Raw genomic sequence first — 22,409 nt, forward strand, 5'->3', positions numbered from 1 at the left:
CTCCCCCCTCCCCCCCACCTGCTTCCTGCCTCAGCCTCCTGCCCCGATATAACGCCCTCCCCGCGCCGGGGCCGGCCTTCGCGCTCTGCCCGCCACCGCAGCCGGTGCCTCCGCTCCCTGTGCCGCCGCCCGGGCCCACAAGTGAGGGCCTGACAGCCCCCGGCCGGGGCGGCGCCACGGCGGGCACCGCACTCTCCTCGGGATCACTTCCCCCAACTGGGGCAACTTCTCCTGAGGCGGGAGGCCTTTTTACTCAGCTTTCTTATTCTCCACTGGGGCAAACTTCTCGGTCCTTGAATGACTTTTCCTGAAGCGGACATTTTCCTCAAATCCGGTAACTCTCTCCGAAAGGGTCACTTCGCCCCAACAGTTTTCTCCTCGGAAACCCCCAGAAACCAGCCTGGGTGCCCAGGGGTATCAGGGCCTGAGGGCGCAGACCAGCGTGGTCTCCTCTCCACCAGCCAGTCCCTTGCTCCTTCTTCTTGTCTGGGTGGCTCGGCCCAGATCCCCACCCTGGGGAGGCCGCCTCCTCTCTGGCAGTGCCCAGGCCGCGGTGCTGCATGCCCCTGCCTAGCTGAGGGGAAGGGGAAGTGGAGGGGAGCCGGGCTGGATCGGGTACCGGCAGTGAAGTCTCGGTGCGGCTCTGACTCGGCCGGTGTGTGTCCCCGCAGGAGATTGTGCTGGGCAGACGATGCTGGACACGATGGAGGCGCCTGGCCACTCGAGGCAGCTGCTGCTGCAGCTCAACAACCAGCGCACGAAAGGCTTCTTGTGCGACGTGATCATCGTGGTGCAGAACGCCCTCTTCCGCGCGCACAAGAACGTGCTGGCGGCCAGCAGCGCCTACCTCAAGTCCCTGGTCGTGCATGACAACCTGCTCAACCTGGACCATGACATGGTGAGCCCGGCCGTCTTCCGCCTGGTGCTGGACTTCATCTACACCGGCCGCCTGGCTGACGGCGCGGAGGCAGCCGCGGCGGCGGCCGTGGCCCCCGGGGCGGAGCCGAGCCTGGGAGCCGTGCTGGCCGCCGCCAGCTACCTGCAGATCCCCGACCTCGTGGCGCTGTGCAAGAAGCGCCTCAAGCGCCACGGCAAGTACTGTCACCTGCGGGGCGGCGGCGGCGGCGGCGGGGGCTACGCGCCCTACGGCCGGCCCGGCCGGGGCCTGCGGGCCGCCACGCCCGTCATCCAGACCTGCTACTCGTCGCCCGCCGGGCCCCCGCCGCCGCCCGCCGCCGACCCGCCCTCGGGCGCCGAGGCCGCGGTGAGCACGCACTGCGCGGAGATGTACGCCTCGGGCCCCGGCCCGGCCGCCGCCCTCTGCGCCGCCGAGCGCCGCTGCTCCCCGCTCTGCGGCCTGGATCTGTCCAAGAAAAGCCCGCCGGGCTCCGCGCCTCCCGAGCGGCCGCTGGGCGAGCGCGAGCTGCCCCCGCGGCCCGACAGCCCGCCCAGCGCCGGCCCCGCAGCCTACAAGGAGCCGCCGCTCGCCCTCCCGCCGCTGCCGCCGCTGCCCTTCCAGAAGCTGGAGGAGGCCCTGCCACCCCCGGACCCGTTCCGCGGCGGCGGCAGCCCGGGACCCGAGCCCCCCGGCCGCCCCGACGGGCCCAGCCTCCTCTACCGCTGGATGAAGCACGAGCCGGGCCTGGGCAGCTATGGAGACGAGCTGGGCCGCGAGCGCGGCTCCCCCGGCGAGCGCTGCGAGGAGCGCGGCGGGGACCCGGCCGCCTCGCCCGGGGTGCCCTCGCTCGGCCTGGCGCCACCGCCGCGCTACCCCGGCAGCCTGGACGGGCCCGGCGCGGGGGGCGATGGCGACGACTACAAGAGCAGCAGTGAGGAGACGGGCAGCAGCGAGGACCCCAGCCCGCCCGGCGGCCACCTCGAGGGCTACCCGTGCCCGCACTTGGCTTACGGCGAACCCGAGAGCTTCGGCGACAACCTGTACGTGTGCATCCCGTGCGGCAAGGGCTTCCCCAGCTCCGAGCAGCTGAACGCGCACGTAGAGGCTCACGTGGAGGAGGAGGAGGCGCTGTACGGCAGGGCCGAGGCCGCTGATGTGGCCGCCGGGGCCGCCGGCCTGGGCCCCCGTTTGGGAGCGGCGGGGACAAGGTGGCCGGGGCCGCGGGAGGCCTGGGCGAGCTGCTGCGGCCCTACCGCTGCGCGTCGTGCGACAAGAGCTACAAGGACCCGGCCACGCTGCGGCAGCACGAGAAGACGCACTGGCTGACCCGGCCCTACCCGTGCACCATCTGCGGGAAGAAGTTCACGCAGCGCGGGACCATGACGCGCCACATGCGCAGCCACCTGGGCCTCAAGCCCTTCGCGTGCGACGCGTGCGGCATGCGCTTCACGCGCCAGTACCGCCTCACCGAGCACATGCGCATCCACTCCGGGGAGAAGCCCTACGAGTGCCAGGTGTGCGGCGGCAAGTTCGCTCAGCAACGCAACCTCATCAGCCACATGAAGATGCACGCCGTGGGGGGCGCGGCCGGCGCGGCGGGGGCGCTGGCGGGCCTGGGGGGGCTCCCCGGCGTCCCCGGCCCCGATGGCAAGGGCAAGCTGGACTTCCCCGAGGGTGTCTTCGCGGTGGCCCGGCTCACGGCGGAACAGCTGAGCCTGAAGCAGCAGGACAAGGCGGCCGCGGCCGAGCTGCTGGCGCAGACCACGCACTTCCTGCACGACCCCAAGGTGGCGCTCGAGAGCCTTTACCCGCTGGCCAAGTTCACCGCGGAGCTGGGCCTCAGCCCCGACAAGGCGGCGGAGGTGCTGAGCCAGGGAGCGCACCTGGCCGCCGGGCCCGACGGCCGGACCATCGACCGTTTCTCCCCCACCTAGGGCGCGCCCCGCCTGCCGGCCCCGTCGCCGCCGCTGCTTGGCCACGACCTGCAGCCCCCGAGCGGCGGCGGCGGCGGCGAGTTGGCTCTCGGCGGGCGCCGAGAGAACTGTAGTAGCTGCTGCGGCAGCGACGCCTCAGTGGCAGCGGCCCCACCTGGCCTCACTGCTTTGTGCCTTAGCCCGGGGTGGGGGTAGGGGTAAAACCCCGGGACGGGGGTGGGATGGGGGAAGGGAGATTTATATTTTTGATATCAGCTTTGACCAAAGGAGACCCCCAGCCCTTCTCCGCCTCTTCCTGTGGTTCGTTGGCCCCCTCCCCTGGCTCCGTGCTGCTCCTGGGGGGAGGGGTGTCACTGTTGGGGAGCTCCCGGCCCTACCTCCGGCCCTTGCGACCACACCCTTTCTCACTGTGAATCTCCCCGCTGGGGTCGGAGCGTCGGGCAGACTTGGGGAGCAGGGAGGGGACTGAGCCGGCCGGAGGGCCTCCCCGCCCCCGCCCCCGCCCGCCCCGGGACTGATAATGTGAAGTTCCTCATTTTGCACAAGTGGCACTAGCCCCAGGGCCAACCCTTCCCTCCCTCCTAAGTCAGAAGGCTGAGACAGCCCTGGCACGCCCGGTCTCTCCCCCCCTCCCCCCCAGGTGTCCCTCTCCCTTCCCTGGGGCCCCGGACCATATTTATTGCATGCGCCCAGGGCGGCCCCCATCCCATCCCGAGCCCTTGACTGGGCTGGGACTGCGGTCTCTTTAGCTCCCTCCTCCTCGTTTGTATATTTCCTACGTTGTACACAGGCTCTTCCAGAGCCGCTTCCATTTTCTATACTCGAACCAAACAGCAATAAAGCAGTAACCAAGGACCCTGGACCCTGCTGCTCTCTTCCACCCTACACAAAGCCCTGGGAGGGCCCCGCTGGGTCAGCGGCGGGGGGCCAGACTTGGCACCCTCGCACAGGTGCAGAGGCTTGGGCCTTCTTCCCTACCCAGCCCCAGAAACAGATCAGCAAGAGGTCAAGTATGTTTCATAACTAAAATTTATTAAGGAAACAAAACCAGTGCTGCAAATGGAACAAAAAGGAGAGACAGGTCTCCCGCCCACCCCTCCCACCGACCCATCAGCCTTCATTGAGGGAAGATCTCAAAGGAGGCCAGGGGAACCTTTACTCCATAGAGCCCAGTCTTCTGAGGCCCCGGGGATTTATACCCTAAACTACTGGTCATGGCTCTCCCGTAGTCTCCCCTCCTTCTGGCATCATCTTGGGCTTTGTGGGGAGGGGTGTAACAGACTTGCTCCTATCCTCTGGGCAGGGGAGGTACAGTCCACAGTCAGAAGACAGGGGTGCTAGGAGATTCCCCGCACTGGGCTCATCCAAACCTACTCCTTACTCCTCCTCAAAACCCTCTTTCTCTTAAGTCCCCCTCACTCCTGTCCCTGGGTTTGGAGAACACATATCCTGGCTTTAAACACAGGTGCCAGTTAAAGAGGCAACAAAAAACTCAAAGGCTAAAGGGTCCCTGTGTTAAGTTCTTCTAGGCAAAGCTAGAAACAGGGTGAATGAAAACTCCAGGCTAGGCAATGGCACTGGCCCACCCTACCTTCAGGCTGGGCTGTACAAGCCTGGAAGTTTCTTGGGCCATAGGGGTCTGGGAAAGAAGGTCAGGGGTGGAACAGTTTTATTAGCTTCCTGCCACAGGTCCCAGAGGAGGAAGTTTTGGAGTAAGAACCCCCATGGCAAAGAACTGAGTTGAGGAAACTGAGGGGACTAGGGCAGTTAAGAGGATTAGAATGGGCAAGAGGGTGAGGGGGATGACACAGGAGGGAGAGAGGTAGGCCAGGAGAGGAGAGGGCAGAACTGAGAAGACTCTGAGGAAACTTCTTGGGGAAACTTGAACAAAAGGAAGGTCAATGAGGAGAGAGGGAGCAGGCAAAGGCCACCCAGGAAGTATGGGCCCAAGACCAGATGCCCTTTCCCTCCAGACCCATGACCAACCAAGGGTAAAACAAGTAGCAAAGTGCAATGAACCCAGATTGACAGGGAAGGAAGAAAAGCAGGATGGGTGTGTTTGGGGTGGAAGGGGGAAGGGAGTCTAGGTCTGCTGTTAGTGACATGGTGTCCAGAACCCAACTCGGGTCCACAGGGGAATCCAGGCCTCAGGGAGAGACACACACCCTGGGCACTCTCTTCATGTCATGACTAAAGCTTCTTGGACACATTCAGGACAGGGCTACTGAGAAGATTAAAGGGACCTGTGATTTCACCTGTATCTGATGGAAACTCTAAACCCTCTGCCTCATCTCCACCTGAGAAAGTGGCTGAGTCTCGGGCTGAGGCGGCCTTCCCCCAGCAATGGAACTAGACAGGGGGAGGGAGAAAGGCTGAGAGCATGGACAGCCTATCTGGCTGGTCCACCTGCTGTCACTGTAGCCAGCCACTTCCCTGCTAAATCTTGGCAGCCCACGAGGGTCCCAGCAGCTTCCGCCCGACCCTTGGGAGGGGCTCTGTGAGGAGCAGCTCCCCCACAGCATGGCCACGGCGTGGGTTGGAAGAGGATGGTTTATTGTCTGGGTGGATTGGTGGCTCAGGCACGTGGCACGTGGGCATCTTCTGTGCTACACTGGGCGCCTGGTGGCCTCTCAGGAACGGTTCCATGGGGGGTGGGCCCCGGTGTGGCCCACTCAGCCCACCTGGGCCCACGTGAGGAAGGCCGGGATGTCCCGCACAGGCACATTCCTTGTCAGCGCCTTCACACGCAGGTTGCGGTCATCTGTCAACAGCACCACCTCCCGCAGTAGCCGTATTGGCTCCTCTGTTGGTGTGAGAGAACAGGACTTCACCGAGGGCAGGAAACAGAGGCGGCAGCAGCTGCCCCTTCCCTCTCTGGAGATTTTTCCCTAACACTGACAATCAGCCACGGTGGACCTCCCCTGCTGGCTTAGACAGAGTCATGCTGGGCCAGGGATGGCCTCTGGCTTGGGACCCCCCTCACCCACCTCCAGCACAGACCCCTGTGCTGCTTTGTGCCCCGAGAGCCGTCCAAACCCGCCATCCTCCACAGACCCCTCTCTCAGCACTATGAACTGAATGTAGGAGAAGCCCTTTTCCTTCTCTCCCTTCTATGTCCTTCTATCCCTCTGCTGGTCCTAGACTCACAATACTATGCTCTTTTCGCACATCCTCTCCCTCCAAGGTCAGCAGGCCAACACTTTAGGTATGAAGAAGTAGAACTAAAGATGAAATAGAAAAGCATAGCCAAAGCTTCCAGACATGAGGAGTGGGTTTCTAGATCAAGGGGGCTCTGAGGAGTAGTAGAGGGCAAGGGTCCCTGGCAGATCTGTGCCAAGGTAGCCCTGGGCTAGGGGCAAACGATCTCTCCTGTGAAATAAAAGGAACCCATGTACGTGGTGGACTCTCCGACAGTACAGGACAGTGAGCAGCAAAGGTAGTCACGGCCATCCTTCCCGCCCTCCCCCTCCCTGTGTCTGTCTTCTTTCCCAGGGGAATGCTGTACAGGCTTTCAGATGTCTCCCCGCATGTTTGTAAGTATATATAGGTGTTATGTAAGCATTAGTCCTGCCACATTATGATCATACTAGCCATACTTACTTTATCCAAATTTTCTGTATTTTTAAAGATCTCTCTATGCCGGTACAGACAGTCTTCATTCTTTTTCTATGACTTTTTAAAGCAGGATATATCCTACCATCTCTTTACCCCTATTCCCCTTTTTAGTGTATGGGGAGAATTTAAACCATGGCCATGTGCTCACACAAGGGACAAACCCCCGCCCTAGTAAGGCTCCTTGGGTGGAGGGTTACTCCTCAGTCTTGGCCAGGCACTTCCTGACGGAGGTCTAGCAGAAAGTGAGGTGCAGGAAGTGTCCTGCAGGGCTGGGGGCTGCAAACAACTACACTGAACCTGAGCAGTTTCAGGTGTGCCAGCTCTGGGCAGGGAGGCTGCGAAACTGGCTATCAGTCTCTGGAGGAGTTTGGGGGCAAAGGGAGGGAGATGTTCATGGGATTGCTGATGGTGAGAGAAGGGTAGAGGTGGAAGGAGAATGTGATGGAGGAGAAGGGCTGTGTTGGTGGTGGCCATGGGCAAAGGGGATGCTTTGAAACCATTCAAATGCCTGGGCCTGGCATTTCTGGGCTGTGTGAGTGTGGAGTGGGGTGGTGGTGGTGGTGGTGCTCTGTGGGCCTCCCAGCTGGTTGCCTGATTCTGTCTGCAGCCCCACCATTTCTGCCCTGAGACTTAGACCAGGAGAGTCCCAGGACTTAGGTCAGCCAGCCAAGGCCCAGCATTGCTGGCAGGGGTCTGCAGGGGTTTCTGTGAATACTTTGAGACATTTTTAACAATAAACATCCTCTGTTTTGACACTGGTAACTTCACTTTGTTAGAAACCAGAGACTGTCATCTTGTCAGGCCCCATCCGCCATAATCCACATGATTTTAAAATTCAACATCGTTTACACATAAACATTTGGTGACGGTTTCTCTGTGAATCTGACAAGTTAATCTGCTAAGAATTCACACTGAGAAATGGGGTTTGATTACACCAGCCGTTGCTGATGTAATTCTGATAGGGGCGGTCCCCAGAATCGCAATGGGTTCCTGTAGGCTGTTTGGGGCTAAGGTGGGGGATGGGGATATAGTAGGGACAAAGCCAAAATGTGTCTCTGCTAAGCGAGAAACAGCTCTGAGGCTGGGTGGAGTCACAGCAGTATCTGAACCAAGTATGATATTTCCCAACAAGGCCTTCTGCTATCCAGTCTACCTCTCCCTCAGAAGGTACCCCTCCAGGAGGCTGCATGGGAAGAGAGCCCAAATTCGTCTGGGGTGTACATGGAAGCCTCACAGCAGGATCCCCTGGAAAAACAGCTGTTGTGGTACAGAAACTAGTTCATTCAGGAAACACACCCTGTAACCTGGTTCAGAGTGAGGGGCTGCGTTAAAGTAGGTGGGAGGAGCAGCAGCAGAGAAGACAATCACTGTACCAGCCTGGTAGCCAGGGTTAGGAAAATGAGCCAAGAAGAGAGATGGGTGACAAGGACTCAGAGAAAATGACGTGACATGTATAGATTGAAACCAAATGGTGAGAATTATTAGCTCTGCAGATGACAGCGAACTAGGAGGTACTAGGAATTCCTTCCAAAAGAAATGTCACACTGCTGCAGAAAGCACCTGAGACTTGCTGACTCCAAGGAGTTGTGCAGGACAAACAGTTCTGGTTTAAGGATGAGGGGCTCAAACAACTGGAAGAAAGTCCCTAGGGTGAGAGCAGAGATGGGATTCTGCTCACCAAAAAGGTCTGAGGACTGAGCTCTCAGCTTTCACCTGCCTCCGACTTGGGTGAACCTGCAAAGTGCTACAGCTCACAAATGTAGAGACAGGAAGAAAAGGTACACTACTGACTGGGGGACTGCCTCCATCTCCAGCCTATACAGGGTAATTATTCTGGGATGAAGAGGGTGAGAATGGCTGAGAAAAGGGAGGTAGGCCTGTCCTTCTCAGAGCTGCACAAGGCTGAAAGGAGACCACGGCTAGAAAAAACTATGTTGAATCATAAAAACATTTTTGCTGTCAGAACTTACTGAGGACCCAAGAATGGAAAAGGATGTATGCTCAGTAGGAAAGCTCACTGCCTAGAGCCATGATTCTTGGGCTAGCTGCATCCTTAGTTGCTCCATATGACAGGGTACATATGACATATTCTGGGGGTGGGGGTGGAGTCATTGTGACAAGAGGATTGACTTTCAGGAGGGCAGGACACTGGGCTGGCCTCAGACTTCCATCAGGTCTGATCCCTGATTCCTCAAAGTCCCCTGGCCAGAGTTGGTAGAGGGACTCTTCCCTTTAGACTGAGGCTATTGGATGAAGGAAGGTGGGGGAATGGTTGATCCGAAGGCAGAGACAGAATTGTACCTTTGTTGGTGGGCATGAAGTCCTTAGCCTTGTCTTTGCAGTAGTGGAGGCAGCAGGAGAGGATCAGGTCATCGTTGTTACCCTGGAGGAAGACAGTGTGAGCAGTGCCACTGGGCAGGAGGGGGCGCCATGCAGAGGAGGCAACAGGAATACTCTGCCACTGGGGTAGGGGTGGGGGATCAAACCCCAGAGTCCCTCCCATACCTGCTTCGCAGGTCCAACTGAGCCAAGAGTGATGCAGGGGATGTCACTCTTGGGCCTGGATGGTGAGCTGCCCCACAGATGCCCAGGTTTACTGACTTTCCCTCCTTAGCTCCTCCCTCCTGGAGACCCTGTTCTGAAGGCTGACTGTGGGCTCTCCCTTTTTGTCGGGGTTCTCACCAGCTGGCCAGTGATGTCCTCACTGCGGAAGGCGATGGATTCAAGTTCATTGCCACGGCTGGTCAGGGCCCGTAGGCAAGAGTCCCGACTCTCAAATCGCCGCTCCAGGAATTCAATGGACTTCCGGGCCTTTTCCTGCACCACGCGGGCATAGCCCCCAGCCCGGTGGTCTGTCTCCTGCCCCTTAGCCAGGCCATCCAACTCATTGATCACTGATAAGACACAGACCCACAAGCTATCAGCTTCAGCATTGTCTGCCTTCACCCTTCCCCATTCCATATAATCCATCTTGCCCCATTGCAGTCTTCCAGAAAAATTAGGGAACTGTGTTGGGGGGAGGGGGAAAGCAGTATCCCAGACTTTCTACTCCCCTTCCCTCCTCCTGGGAGAATCTTACAGGGATTTTCTGAAACTGCTGTACTCAGAGGAAGAAACCTGGCCCCTCTATTGCATTCCTTAGTTATAGGATCAAATTGAAAGAGTCCCTCAGGAGAGGTAAGGGTATGTAGCAGCTAAAGGGAAAGAGGCATTCTCCCTCATCCATTTGAGTCCCCCAACCACAGTAGTCCATGATGGGCAAAGTCCTATACCCCACTCCTAACAAAGTGCAGGGAGGTCACCAAGTAGGAAGCAGTAGTCACAGCCTCATTTGCCATAGCCCTGGTATTCCCCAAAACCATGCCCTTGGCACATCTACTTCCTCTGATGCTGTGTGTGTGCATGTGTGCATGTGTGCGTGTGTGTGTGTGTGTGTCTGTGTGTGTCTGTCTATCTGCCTGCCTGCCTATGTCTGGGACATGGCTTCATTTTCTGGTGAAGATTCTTTCCAAAATTACAGCCAAAAGCCTGAGGTCAAGTGGGAAATATGCACTCCTTGGGGGCTCCGGGAGAGTTTGGGGTCTGAGGCCTCTCCTCAGTGCAATGATTCATGGCTCGAGGAGTCGGCATGAGCATGCTGTTCCATGGTGAGCCTGGCACTCACTGTCTGGGTATTCAGAGACACTTTCTGGAAAAGGTCCATGTGGGAAAACACACACACACACATACTCTCTCTCTCTCTCTCTCTCTCCCCCCAATGCCTTCAGCAACCTGAGGCTGCAGTGGTCACACAACATATAGCTGAGGTTGGGAAGTAGCGGTGGATGGGTGTGTGGTACAGCAAACAGAACATCAAACAGGAAAAACTGGTATTTCATCCCCAAATCTGCTTTCCTGCTTCCAAACTAAACAGGCTTCAAAGGGGAAGCTTGTTTGTGCTTCTGCACCAGGCGGGGCTTCTTGATGCTGGGGTCAGGCCGAAGGAACATGGAGTAGGTTAAAGAGCACAAGAAATAAGCAGGGAAGGCTGTTGGCTTAACCCTTCATGCTCTGTACACAGGCATGGGTCCAGAGAGGAAGCCTCACTGAACAGGAGTCCCCGTTACAGTGCTTGAGAATCCAGGTCCCTGTTCAGTTGAGGAGGGTTCAAAGAGGCTGGCCTGGATTGCTGTAACAGTTGTCATTTCCCGACACTCTTGGGGGGTCATCTATTTATTCTGCATGTATCCTGTGGGTTTTCTCATATATTTGTTCCCTCTAAATCAAGCTTTCCCCACTGAACCAAAAGGTCCTCCAGGCCAAGGACTGCAACTCTGCCTTTCACTGATCCCTCAGGAACAGAGAGAGCACACAGTAGGGGCACAGTAAGAGCTGGTAACCAAAAGCCCTACTAGCCTGGGATGGTACTGGCCCCTTCCAACTGGGACTCCTGACATGTCCGTACCCTCCATCAGTTACAACATTTCCTGATGATCTAGCAAAAAGTGACCCATTTACTTTCTTTCCCCTGAAAATCTCCTGGGTAGAAAATCTTGAAAACCACCACACCCCTGAGCCCGGTGAGGGAAGAGGGAAACTGTACAGCTTGATGGTCTTGCTGCTCTGCCTTGGGAAGAGAAGCCGCTCTACTTTTGAAGAACAGAGAATCTTCCCTTAGGTCTAAGGGCCTGGGTTTCAGAGGTTCTGGCCAGGCCACATGGGGAGGGGGAAGGAAGACAGGGAGGGTGGAGGCGAGACGAGGGCTGCTTCAGTGCCAACATTCTCAGGTGGTGCTAACGTGTTTCCCACAACCCCCCAGGGTTCTATAGCCTCTGCAGGGGCGGATGTTTCCTGCCCTTTGTTTCCACCCTCATCTGGCACTAAGACACTTGGGACTGGGAGGGAAGGCCCAATGGAACATCTTGGCATGCATGTCAGAGGTGGCTTGGCAGGCACACTGCCAGTCTGGCAGCTTTTCCAGAGGACAGGGCTCCTGAATGTGCTCCAAGGGGCTGCTGAGGAAGGGACATTTAAAAAGCCCGGGCTTCTCAATCACCTCCTAAATCCTCTGCCTCCATGGGGCAGTCATCAACTATATTAGTATAGCATCTATATGAGTCAGCAGCCCAGAGCCCAAAGCCCATCCTGAGACCGTAACAGAGCTCCAAGAACTAAGGGTGCCTAGACAGTTCCCCGAGACAGCCGGCTGGATTTCTCTGGTCTGAGGGTAGAAGCAAGCTAGTGGGTCCTGAGATGCTGACCCTGCACCAGCACCAATGACCAGACAGTCATAAGGGCCCAAGTGGCAGGAATCCACAGGCATGAGCCAAGGGCTTATTCTGGAGGGTTTCCGTCGGCCTGGCCTTAGGGTGACACTAGCCAGAAGAATGCTACCTCCAACCAACAGAATGATCATGAAAAGCTACAAGACAATCAGACCAAAGGCATCTAACCACTTCAAAATCCTCCCAGCCTCCCTGCCAGACCACCCAGCAGCACTGCCGTTATCTGCCAGGGCTGAGTGTTTACCAATAACGGGAACCAGCTTTGCTGTTTTACTGCAAGCTTTATAAGGATAAAAACAAGGGCTGGGCTCATGCAGCCTCTGGTTGCTGGGACACAGGAGTCCATTTGCTCAAGCAGTTTAAGCCACGGATCAGCCATAATAATTTGAACTGCTTTGATTATTAAACAATTTTCCCTGCCCCACACATTCTCTACTTCCCTGCAAATCCTGTCTTACACACACAGCAGGGCTCTGCCTGCCTGACCCTTGGGTCGTGGGGCATATGTGCAGTGGGGGTTCTATGCACGTGCATGGCTGCTCTGGCCTGACTCACCGATAAGGGGCACCACCAGGATGTACTTCCTGCTCTCCAGCAGCCGTGCCAGACTGGCCAGGTGGTCAATGAAGCCGTTGGTATCTGGTACAAGGAACAAGGGTCTGATCTCGAGCTCCATCTGCCTCATCTGACTCTGGTCCTCCAGGACAGCCTACAGGAAAGCAGAATGGTGAGTGAGCCAGAGAGTGGGCAGGCAAGTGGTGGGTGAGCCAAGGCCCTGATTCCACAGTGGGTCAGCATCCTGCCTTGTGAATCTCCTCCTGCTCCAGGGCAAGTCAGCTCCTGTCAGGCCTAAGGGATAGGCCCAAAGGCTGGGCAAACCACTGCAATTAAAATCAACTAGACCAATGGCCTGGGGGATGGGACACTGACTAAAATTCTGCCTAGGACTGGAAAGGACCCTGATTGTATTTATTTTTTTTAAAGATTTATTTATGCATACAAGAACTGGGGTACAGGCCAGAGGTGTGGGGGCGGGGTGAAAGGATTCAGCAGAGACAGAGTAGGAGCAGAACAGGCAGATTGACTGAAATACACTGCTGAGCGGAGCAGCGGGCGAGTCAGGAGAGGTCTGCTGTGCCATATGGGTAGCTCCCTGGCTGGGGATTGAACTTGTGCTGCAGTCAAGATTGCTTCATAAGTTGTGCCTTAACCCCTTGTGCCACCAGGAAGGCCCCCTTGATTGTATTTAAAAAAAAAAAAACAAAAAACAGTAAAAACAGGTCTCTGAAAGACTTTGGGCTGAGAAAGGGAGAGTTAGGTTCATTGGGTATGAAAATGGTTTTATATACACTGTGCAAAATACAGAGGGGTACACCTATATTTTCTATTTCATAGAAATTTATTTCCCAAGCAATTTATTTCAGTTTACTTCACTGTAGTTAAAAAAAGAAGATGAAACTAAACTCAAAGGCTACACAACAAAAGTGATGCTGGTAACTAATAAAATTTCCTGCGGCAGCAGGAGTCCAGACGGTGTGATGAATCAGGACTGCATTCGCATGTATGCAATGAGCACCAGTCAGACTGATCAGAGTCGCCATCCCCACCACCAACAGTGTTCCCTAAACGTTAGTCTTTTGTGTCCTACTTGTGCTCCTCTGTCACACAACCATGAGATTCTGTGCCATTATTTATCTGACATTTTTCTTAAAATGGGTTTTTTTTTTTTTTGCTTAGCCTTTTCTCAAGCAATTATCTCCACAATATCAAGGATTTAGTCCTATGCTTACTAGTACAAGCTAAATTTCCATATTAAAACAGTCAAAGTGTCTCCTTTATACTACTAAGGCACCCCCTCAGGGAGCACCAGTATTCTGGGGACTACATCTTGGGAAACACATGGCCTATGCTAGTAAGTTTTACGGATGCTCACATCTTTTCAGGGAGGCTCCAAGGCACCTCTGTGAAAGCCCAATTTTGTTAAGTCTCACAGAGCCTCATGTTTGTAGCTGAGACTAGCTCTGGGTAAGTATGTCACTAAAGAACCTGGTCACTTTCTGCTGCCTCCTCTTCAGGGGACCATGGCCAAGAAGAAAACTGACTTGCTGGCATCTGTTCAGACAGTGTATTCCTTGCATATGGAGCTGAGGGTGGTAACACAAATCTACCAAGGGCCAGGTGAGCTGGTCCCAGGCTTGTCATATCTTCTTTATGGCCTACTGCCACATACCAACTTGCAGGGACACAGAAACATGAGGTGGGGGGAGGAGATGTGCGTGCCAACTGAGATGGGGCCACAGTACTGAGTCCTGGCCACGAACAGTTAGTGAGGAAGGCTGTTTGGTTTCACTGGCAATGACAGTAAAACTGAAAGGGCATGCCTTCCAATGCTGGGGGTGGCTTCTCTGTGACCTTCCGGGGACCTTTCCCTATGAGTAAGTCGTTGCTGCCACTGCCACCACAGCTGGTGGAAGGTACAGGCCACAAGACGCTGGCAGGCATGAGAAATCTGGCTGAGAGGCCCAGACAGCTAAAGTCTCCATACTGATCTCACCTCATTTAGGGGAAAGTACCACTGCTGCCGGCCACTTTCCCAGGGGACCTGGGTCATTGTCCCATACCACAGAACTGCCAACTACAGGGTACACACTGACCGGATTTACTAGGACATTAAAACAATTTTTTAAAATTGAGGTATAACTGACATACATATATACTATGTATATATTGTATATATATCTATATTGCATTTATATATAAATTATGCAATGGCTTGGTATTTTTTGTAAGGTCAGGATACAGTGTCCACTTAGGTTAAGTCCTTCTCTCAACACAGAGGGAGCACCAGCATTCCTGTTCCCCATTTCCTTGGCTTTTGGTATTCTCTAGTCAATTTTCCACTGCCAGGAATATCTTTTTTGGTACCATAGGCTCCCAAATCTTTGATACTGGCTGGGGAAGGACTGAAGTCATGGGCACCTATATTGACAGGGGCTGAGAGTCCTAACTGAACATTACATTCCTGCCACCACCCCCCAAGACTCTCACATCTTGGTTTTCAGTCTCAAGAAATGACACTTCAGCCTTGGTTTGACTCTAAGGAAGTGGAACTGGCTGCCACTTTTTACCCTGTGTGAACGAGTTCCTAAACCTGTATCGTACTAGCTTTAGAACCTACAGTAGATAGAAAGGTCTTTAAGCCAAGTGGTCAAGAGAGGTTACTAACTAGTCTACTTGTGTGTTGTGAGGGCGGGATGGAGGAAAAATCTAGAAACAGAGTCCAGGAAGCTCTAACTGTCTGACTTCTCTGAGCTCTGGCTCAGGGCCAGAAAGGTGAACAGAGGCCACAGTCTCTTGGGGAGCTGGCAGCCTTGTTGGTTCCCTGGGGTTGGGGTGGGATCAAGTTGTGTGTGAGGGTGGTCGGAGCTGTGCTGCCATCATCCGGTCCCAGGGACGCCTGTAGACAACTTCCCTTAACCTGGCTCTGCCCAGTGAGTCACCACACAACTGCTTCCTGTTCCCCACATGCCCTCACAGAGTCTCAGGAGAGTAAATGAAGCTGCCCCTTCTCCTGAGGTACCAGTGGGCTTGCAGGGGGGTCATACCTGGGTCATGAGACTGGTCCAGTCCCTACCCCTTCATAAGACTGGCAGACCAAGGCAGGGTTGAGAGTCTGCAGGCCCTCTTCTATGGATGTCTGTTCCTGGCTCTCTCTGAGTGGTGGTGTGTGCACGCTAGTGTATGTGTATGTGTGTGTGTGTGTGTGTGTGTGCGCGCGAGCTTAGCATTTGCCCTCCCAACTTTTCCAGATTTTACCCGTCAGATTCCTGGCAGCTGTGCACGGCGCCTGTGCCGGCCGTCACGTCCCATTCCGATCTCTGGGTCGCACGGTGAGAGAAGGACACAGGATGCGCAGGGAGTGAAAAAGTGATGTCGGTGGGGAGAGTGCCAAGTCCCCACTCACAGCCATGGGACGCTTGGGGAGAAGGGGGAAGCATGCTGCTGTGGAGTTCAGAGGCCGGTAGTGAGATTTATTTTTGTTTGTATGAGTAAAAAGCTGCAGAAGCCTCTGGTGGGGGTGAGGGGGGTGCACTTGGAATGCTGTGATTCAAACAGACTGGCCCTGGCCTGGAGTCAAGTGTGCTGACCCGGAAGGAGAGTTCCATAGGAACCCTTCTCATTACAGCTATGGCTGTGCCACAATGTTCCTTGGACAATAAGCTGAGAATCCAAGGAAAGCAGGAACCCTCTGATTGAGACCAACGGCAATAAAGATCAAGTTGTCATAAAGTGTGGGAGAGAAAAGAACTGTTTCTGGAAAATGCTAAGTAACCGACTTTCTCTGAAGTACAGGAGCATCCTTGAGCAAGCTACGGGAGACCTGGGAAAGAGAGAATACACAATAGCATCTGATGAGGAAGCTAGCAGGAAGGGGTCTTTTATAGGTTAAGTTCCTTCTTTTGATTAGTGGGGATGATGTGGGGATGCTAACCCATCGAAAATTGAGACACTGAAAATTACAAATAAAGGTAATGCAACTGGTTCACATGGGAGTTGTGGAACTTGAAGAACCCATGTCATGAAGCAGTCAGATCAAGAAAAGGTCAGTTTAACTGTTCCTGCTGCTTAGGTTTCTCAGGGAGTTATGGCTGCTTCCTTCCCTTTGCAGAGTGATGGGATCACCTACCCCTGGGTCTGTCTGGCCAGAGCAATGTCCTCATCAGAAGTGAGAAGCTTTGTAACATAGCAAATTTCCACATTCACCATGTATGTGAAAGTACCTAGCAAAGAGCCTGAAAACACAGATTAGTGACTTGGTGTCAGTTTCTTTTTTTCTTGTCCAATTCCATTTGTCATCTTCTATATATCTAGGAAGGTAGTTATCTGGGGAAACCACTAGGGACCAGAAAGAGAGGTGGGGAGGGGTGAGGCAGAGGGCTGTTGATTTCTATCATAAGAGCCACTGTACTCTGTTTGCTTTTTTTTAACTACATGAATATATATTTATAAAATGAACAGAAAAATAGAAATGAAAGAAAAAATAGGAATAGTTGGTGAGATTACCACCAATAGTGCAGCCAGGCTGTTCCTTCTTGAGCCACATAGACCAAAGGGAGAAGACACTGCCTTTGCTCCAGAATGCAGCAGGGCCCACCAGCTTCCTTGGCAGCAGTATCGTTAACATTTTGGATGCAGTTGCTCACGGCAAAGTTTCTACTTAGGATCCCTTCTCTTCATGTCCAAATTCAGTACCACAGAGTTTAATGTATACTTGCTTTCTTTATAAAAGTTACTTGATGAGAATTGGTCTCATATTCAAACTGGGCTATAGTGAGCTCAAGGGGTACTGCCTTTTTACTTTTTTTTAAGATTTTTATTTATTTATGCATATAAGAGCTGGGGCACAGGCCAGATATGGGGTGGGGGGAGAGGTGAGAGAATTCACCAGAGACAGAGTGGGGAACAGAATAGGCTGAGAAGATCAGTGGGCGAGACAGGAGAGGTCTGCTGCGTCATGTAGGCAGCTCCCTGGCCGGCCAGGGATTGAACTCATGCTGCAGAGGCTGCGGATTGCTTCACAGTGCGGTGCTTAACCCCTTGCGCCACCAGGGAGGCCCTGCTCCTTTTTTTTGACTATATCTATTACACAGTTTAATTCCTCCTAAGAGGTCTGTGAGCTAAATCACAGAATCTCAGAGTTGAAGGGCACTTTCAAGGTAATCTAAATTTTATCTTCTAATTCTGAGAATGCCCAAGAAGTGTGCCCTTTTCTGATGGAGAGGGAGTGGCAGGGTGAGGCGGGATACCTCTAAGCTTGCTCCAAGCAGCAGCCTAAGGTGTGTTTCAGCTAACAGCCTAACCTTTGTGCGGGAGGACAGGATGCTGCAGGAGCCAGGGAGGTGAGAGCAGCTGGAGCAAAGTGGAGGCCCAGCACCACAGTTTGCAGAGAAGCTGGAACCAGCTCTGGAACTGGCTTGAGCAGGGAGGGCGTTTGCCCAGTTGCACATGCTGATGTGCTTTCCTGCCCAGGCGTGAACGTGCCCCTGACCTGGTAGTGTGCTGGCTCCCACCCTGCCTCCGACAGCTAGGAGCCAGGGCTGAGTGTCTGCCTTCCGCTAGCTTCCATACAGGTGTGGGGGGCTCTGTGCATGCCCCATTGTTCCACAGCGACACCCTCCCTCCCCCCCAGCTGGGTGGCAGTGTGAATGGGCTGCAGCTATATTTAGAGTGAAACTCCTGGGGCCACCACAAAGGAGTGACTGCATCTTCAGGAGGGTGGGTGGGCGGGAAGGGGACAGGGGAGTGTAGCTATTTTCAGAACACATGTCATTGCTGGCTAAAGAGCAAGACTGTGGCCATAATGCCGAGGGAAACAATAGCTGTGGCCAGAGGAAGAGCCTGTTATGTTTCAGGTGGGATGTTTGCAACTGCTCAGGAAACCTGACCCCACCCGACAGCAGCACAAATCACAGTAAAGTCTGGTGGAGGCGGGGGATTCACAGGGCCAGGGTTAGTATGAGGTGCCAAGAGGACACACCTCATGCCTGGAGGAGGATTTCAGTGACTGCTTTGCTCTGGGGGCCTGGTTAGGAAAGAACACTTCTGACCAATTTCCCAGACAAACCATGTACCCTGCTCAGGACTCTGGACACTTCCCAAGTACGGCAATGGGAATGAAAAGAACCCAGGTGGCAAGCAGCAAGGTGAGCACAACCAACCCAATATGAAGAGCTGTCTCAATCAATACGCAAATAGCAATGGGAAAAGCCCAGGCTCAGTTGGATAGGGAGGCCTCAAAGCCCCAGGTGAGTGGACATGGACCCCTAGCATCAAGCTGCACAGACTCTAAAAGCAGCCCACACCCATTTTCTGACCTCCACTCGGCCCCATTCACCAGCCTCCAGGCAAGGCCGGAAGCAGGGAGGGACAGGCTGTATGCAGAGGGAGGGCAGGCCTCACCTCCCCCATCTCCACAGATGAGCTTAGGCCCAGGGGTCTAGGTGGATGTGGGGAAGTGGGGGGCGTGTCTGCTGCTCTAGATCTCAGCTGGACTTTATAGCCATCATGGGGGCCAGGAGGATTTTTTTCAACCCCATCTTCATATCCCCTTCCCCAAACATGTGTGGTTCCTGTTTTGCTGCATCTGTAAAAAGTGCTGGGAGCTGGGGACTTGCCTTACACCTCTCGGTTAACACCCCTGGAGACTGATGGAGTTCAGAATAGTGTAATTTATAGCCCATCTCTCCGATCTTAATTCACTCGATGCTCCTCTCTTCCTTATTGTATTAGTGTGACCCAGGTACCTGCCAACAATAATGGCCTCTCTAGCTAGAAGCCTCTCCCCCACTCCCAGGACAATTTATACCTTTTCCTTGGGATTTTCCCCCCTTAAATTAAACAAAAAGAGGAAAAATAAGAAAAGGTTAACATGGGTTTGGAGCACTGCAGCCCCGTGGTTCTGGGCAGGGAGCCAATGGCCCGAGGGCACACACATGTGTGTGCTCTCCCAGAAGGGCCTTCACCGGCCCTGTTTTACAGCCACCTCGGCACAGACTCCAGGGTTCACGCATATGGCCAGACAGATGTGTCTGGCTTACGTTCAAGGCTGGAAAATGAAGAATTATGGAAGTGAAGGGCCCCGGGCATTAAAGCAGGGCGGAGGGGAGTAGGGAAGGGGGGAATTTTTCCTCTGCTGAGAAATCCTCCTGTGGCTGTGAGGCTGGAGGAAGAAGGCTGACAGGAGGCAGGGCCGCCAGCAGTGGTGCATGTGGGGCCTGTTCTTAAAGGGGCCACAGCAACCCAAGCCCCAACAGGACCCTAGGCGCCTGGGCCACAGGAGCCTCCTTCAGAGGAAAACAGGCTTCCCAAGCAGGGGCAGCCACCGGAAGTCAAGTCTCAATCAAGACCTCCTATTTGCAAGGTACTGCTTGTCGCTGGAGAGGTCGAGTGGAACACTTGTTAGACGAGGCAGTGCTCTGTGGCATGTGCTCCCACAGCATCCTGTACTTTCCTTTTGTAACAACGTTCACACTTCAAATCACTGGCCTTTCCACTTCACTGTATGCTCTGGGATGGGATTTTTTTGTTCATTCCTATGTCCCCTGACCACCACTTACTAATCTGAGCTGAAGACAAGGTACCTGATTCCAAGATGTTCACATTATGATGGGGAGAATAAGTCCAGAAATAACTGTAATCGGAGACATGACATAAGTTTCACAAATGAGGTATAAATCAGTGCCACAGGGATACTGAACACAGAGATGAATTCCTCCTGGGGGAAATCAGGGAAGGCTTCATAGGGGAGATGGAGTTTCATCTGAGGGTTGAAGAAGGAATAGAATTTCAAAAGGTAACAGAAAATGTGTAGGAGAAAAAGGGTACTCTGGTTGCAGGAAAAGCATGAACAAGGCCCCAAGAGAGGGAAAGGACAGAGTATATCTGGGGAGAGAGAGTGAAGGGGAAGGTTCGAGTTGGAAAGGCAGAAAGGCCTTAGTGTCTGGACAGACACTATACACGCACTGTCTTTCTGAGGTACATGCTGTTACTACTTTCATTTTCTAGATGAGGAAACGGGCTTAGAGAAGTTAAGTAATTTGCCCAATGTCATTTAGCTCGTGGGGGATGGGAGAAGAGGTTGGAAAAACAGACTGGGCATAGATAAGAAAGCCTTCATACACTAAGGCGTTAGATTGTATTTTATTAACCAAGCAAAGGCACTAAGTGGCTCTTTTGAGAAGAGAATGGTGAAAACACGTAAGATGCACTGGCAGAGTCCAGTATACAGACTGTGTAAAGCCCAGCTATAGAAGGTGCCATTCACAGGTTATGAGGGAAATAGCACCCCCTGGAGTTGTGCAGGGTGAGGACCTTGACTGCTACAATCTGAGTCATGAGTCAGCACCTGGACTAGCACAGCAGTAGTGGCAATGGGAAGGGAGAGAAGGGAATAATTGAATAAATAGGATTTTATAAGAAATCAGACAAGGGGTTAAAAGTCAGTGAGGAATTTAAGATGATGGTCTAGCTGCTACTGTCTATTAAGTCGCTGAGCAAAGACTTGCCCAGTGTCAACTCTAAGTGCTGAGACTAAAAAAATAAGAGAAAGGAAAGAGACCAAAAAAGAACGGTGCTTGAGTGATGTGATAGAGAAAGAGAGAGAGGAAAGATGAGGGTTCATTTATGCTACAGTGAAACTGGAGGAGGGTGACTTCAGGATCCAAAACTATAGGGAAGCCAACCTCTACGGGGACACAGACTTGATAAAAAGACAGGTAGCTGGTGACTTCTGACACAACACTTTCCATTAATTGCTGGGTTGAATGTCAAGAAATGAAGGTAGTTAAGTACAGATAGAACTTTTAGGAGGACTGCCATTGAGAAAGAAAAACAGTCTGAGAATGAAGTTGCTTTGTAACAGACGTTACGTACAGACCACGGAAGGGCTAAGGAGGCAGTCACACCATGTTAGATGCTGCTGGTAGGCATATTACATACTTGATTCCAATTGGCAGGAGGGCAGGAATATATCTAAAGAACAATGGATCCCAACTGGTACTCATTCGCCTTTACAGAGCAGGGCTCTAGGAAGGTTAGACTAACGTAAAACACGAGTGACCCTTTTTAAAGCACATGATGTGTGCGCCCACCATGCTAAGCTCTTTACATGAACTGTCTCCTGTAGGTCTCACAGCAATTCTAAGAGATAGGTGCTGTTATCACTTTCATTTCACAGATAAGGAAACAGGTTTTGTGAGGTTAAACAGCTTGGCCAAAGTCAAAAGAGTTATTAGTAAGAGGTGGAGCCCAGATTGCGACCAGGTCTCCTGACCACATGCACTAAGCCCTATGTCAAAGGAGAAGGGTGGATGAGGAGAGGGCTGGAGCAGACATTCCTGAAGAGGCTTGATGCTTCCTATCGTCTTGAAAGGGGAGAGCATGACTGGTTCTTCCTTGTCTGCCCTGAGCCCCAGAAAAGAGAAAGTGAGCCTCTAATTCGAGAGGATAGACCCATGAGAAAAACTTGCTGAAAATGAAGGTATGCATCCACAAAAGGGCCGAGGCTGGAGGGATCCCTGTGTGGAGACTGTACAGCTTCTCTTTGGGAGGGCTTGGCCATCACCCTGGGAATCCAGACCATCAGACTGTGGCCATGGGAGCCTGCTCCTTGACAGCAGGGGTTCTCAATGGAGACGCCATGGTTTCTTCAGAAGAGTCGGGACAAGATTCGGGGGAACTCTGAAACACCTGAAAGCTCATGTATGTGTGGTGTATACTCATAAATCATTGCCAGGGGAAAAATTCCCACCAGATTTTCTGAAAACCTGCCTTCGTCTTGGAGCCCAGGAGGAAGATTCTAGACACCAAATTTAGTGACTAAAAAAGAAAACAGGGTAAAACTAGATAGGATATTGTGAGATTCTTGAGAGAATCCTGCTCATCCCTATTCCCTGCCTACATCCCCTCATGCCCTATACAGTCACTGCCCTGATGGGAACCACCTTCCCCAGCCAGGGCCCACCTGGATCTTTTCTTGGCGACGCTGCTGCTCAGCTATCTTCCTGGCCAGAGCCAGCTTTTTGGCTCGAAGTTCTCGGATGTCATCCTCGCCCCCGCTGCCTTCAGCTTCTGAATCTTCTTCGAAGTCTTCAATCACTACATCCTCCTCCTTTGAGTAGTAGAGCAGACCAGAGGAAA

The 22,409-nt window shown here is 53.6% G+C and overlaps 2 protein-coding genes across 3 annotated transcripts in view; one reads left to right on the top strand and one right to left on the bottom strand.

Annotated features, from left to right (window-relative positions):
- Nucleotides 1–108: 108 nt before the first annotated feature.
- HIC1 (HIC ZBTB transcriptional repressor 1) lies at nucleotides 109–3,687 on the top strand. Its single transcript, XM_037491793.2, is given in 3 exon segments — nucleotides 109–334; nucleotides 672–2,072; nucleotides 2,075–3,687. Coding segments are annotated over 3 exon segments (2,196 nt in total). The 5' UTR covers nucleotides 109–297; the 3' UTR covers nucleotides 2,833–3,687.
- A 211-nt stretch (nucleotides 3,688–3,898) lies between these two features.
- Nucleotides 3,899–22,409, bottom strand: part of SMG6 (SMG6 nonsense mediated mRNA decay factor) — a 230,289-nt gene continuing 211,778 nt past the window's right edge. Inside the window, exons 15-19 of one of the 2 annotated variants that reach the window (XM_037491791.2) lie at nucleotides 22,234–22,380; nucleotides 12,267–12,420; nucleotides 9,130–9,341; nucleotides 8,749–8,830; nucleotides 3,899–5,635 (exon numbers count right to left, since the gene is read on the bottom strand). In XM_037491791.2, coding sequence (XP_037347688.1) covers nucleotides 5,505–5,635; nucleotides 8,749–8,830; nucleotides 9,130–9,341; nucleotides 12,267–12,420; nucleotides 22,234–22,380 — 726 coding nt within the window. In that variant the 3' untranslated portion in view covers nucleotides 3,899–5,504. The remainder of the gene's footprint in view (nucleotides 5,636–8,748; nucleotides 8,831–9,129; nucleotides 9,342–12,266; nucleotides 12,421–22,233; nucleotides 22,381–22,409) is intronic. The other variant, XM_037491790.2, reaches the window with a different exon arrangement.

This window comes from Talpa occidentalis, unplaced genomic scaffold (genome assembly GCF_014898055.3).
Source record: "Talpa occidentalis isolate TD23 unplaced genomic scaffold, MPIMG_talOcc4v2.1 talOcc4.7, whole genome shotgun sequence".
Taxonomy (NCBI): Eukaryota; Metazoa; Chordata; class Mammalia; order Eulipotyphla; family Talpidae; genus Talpa; species Talpa occidentalis.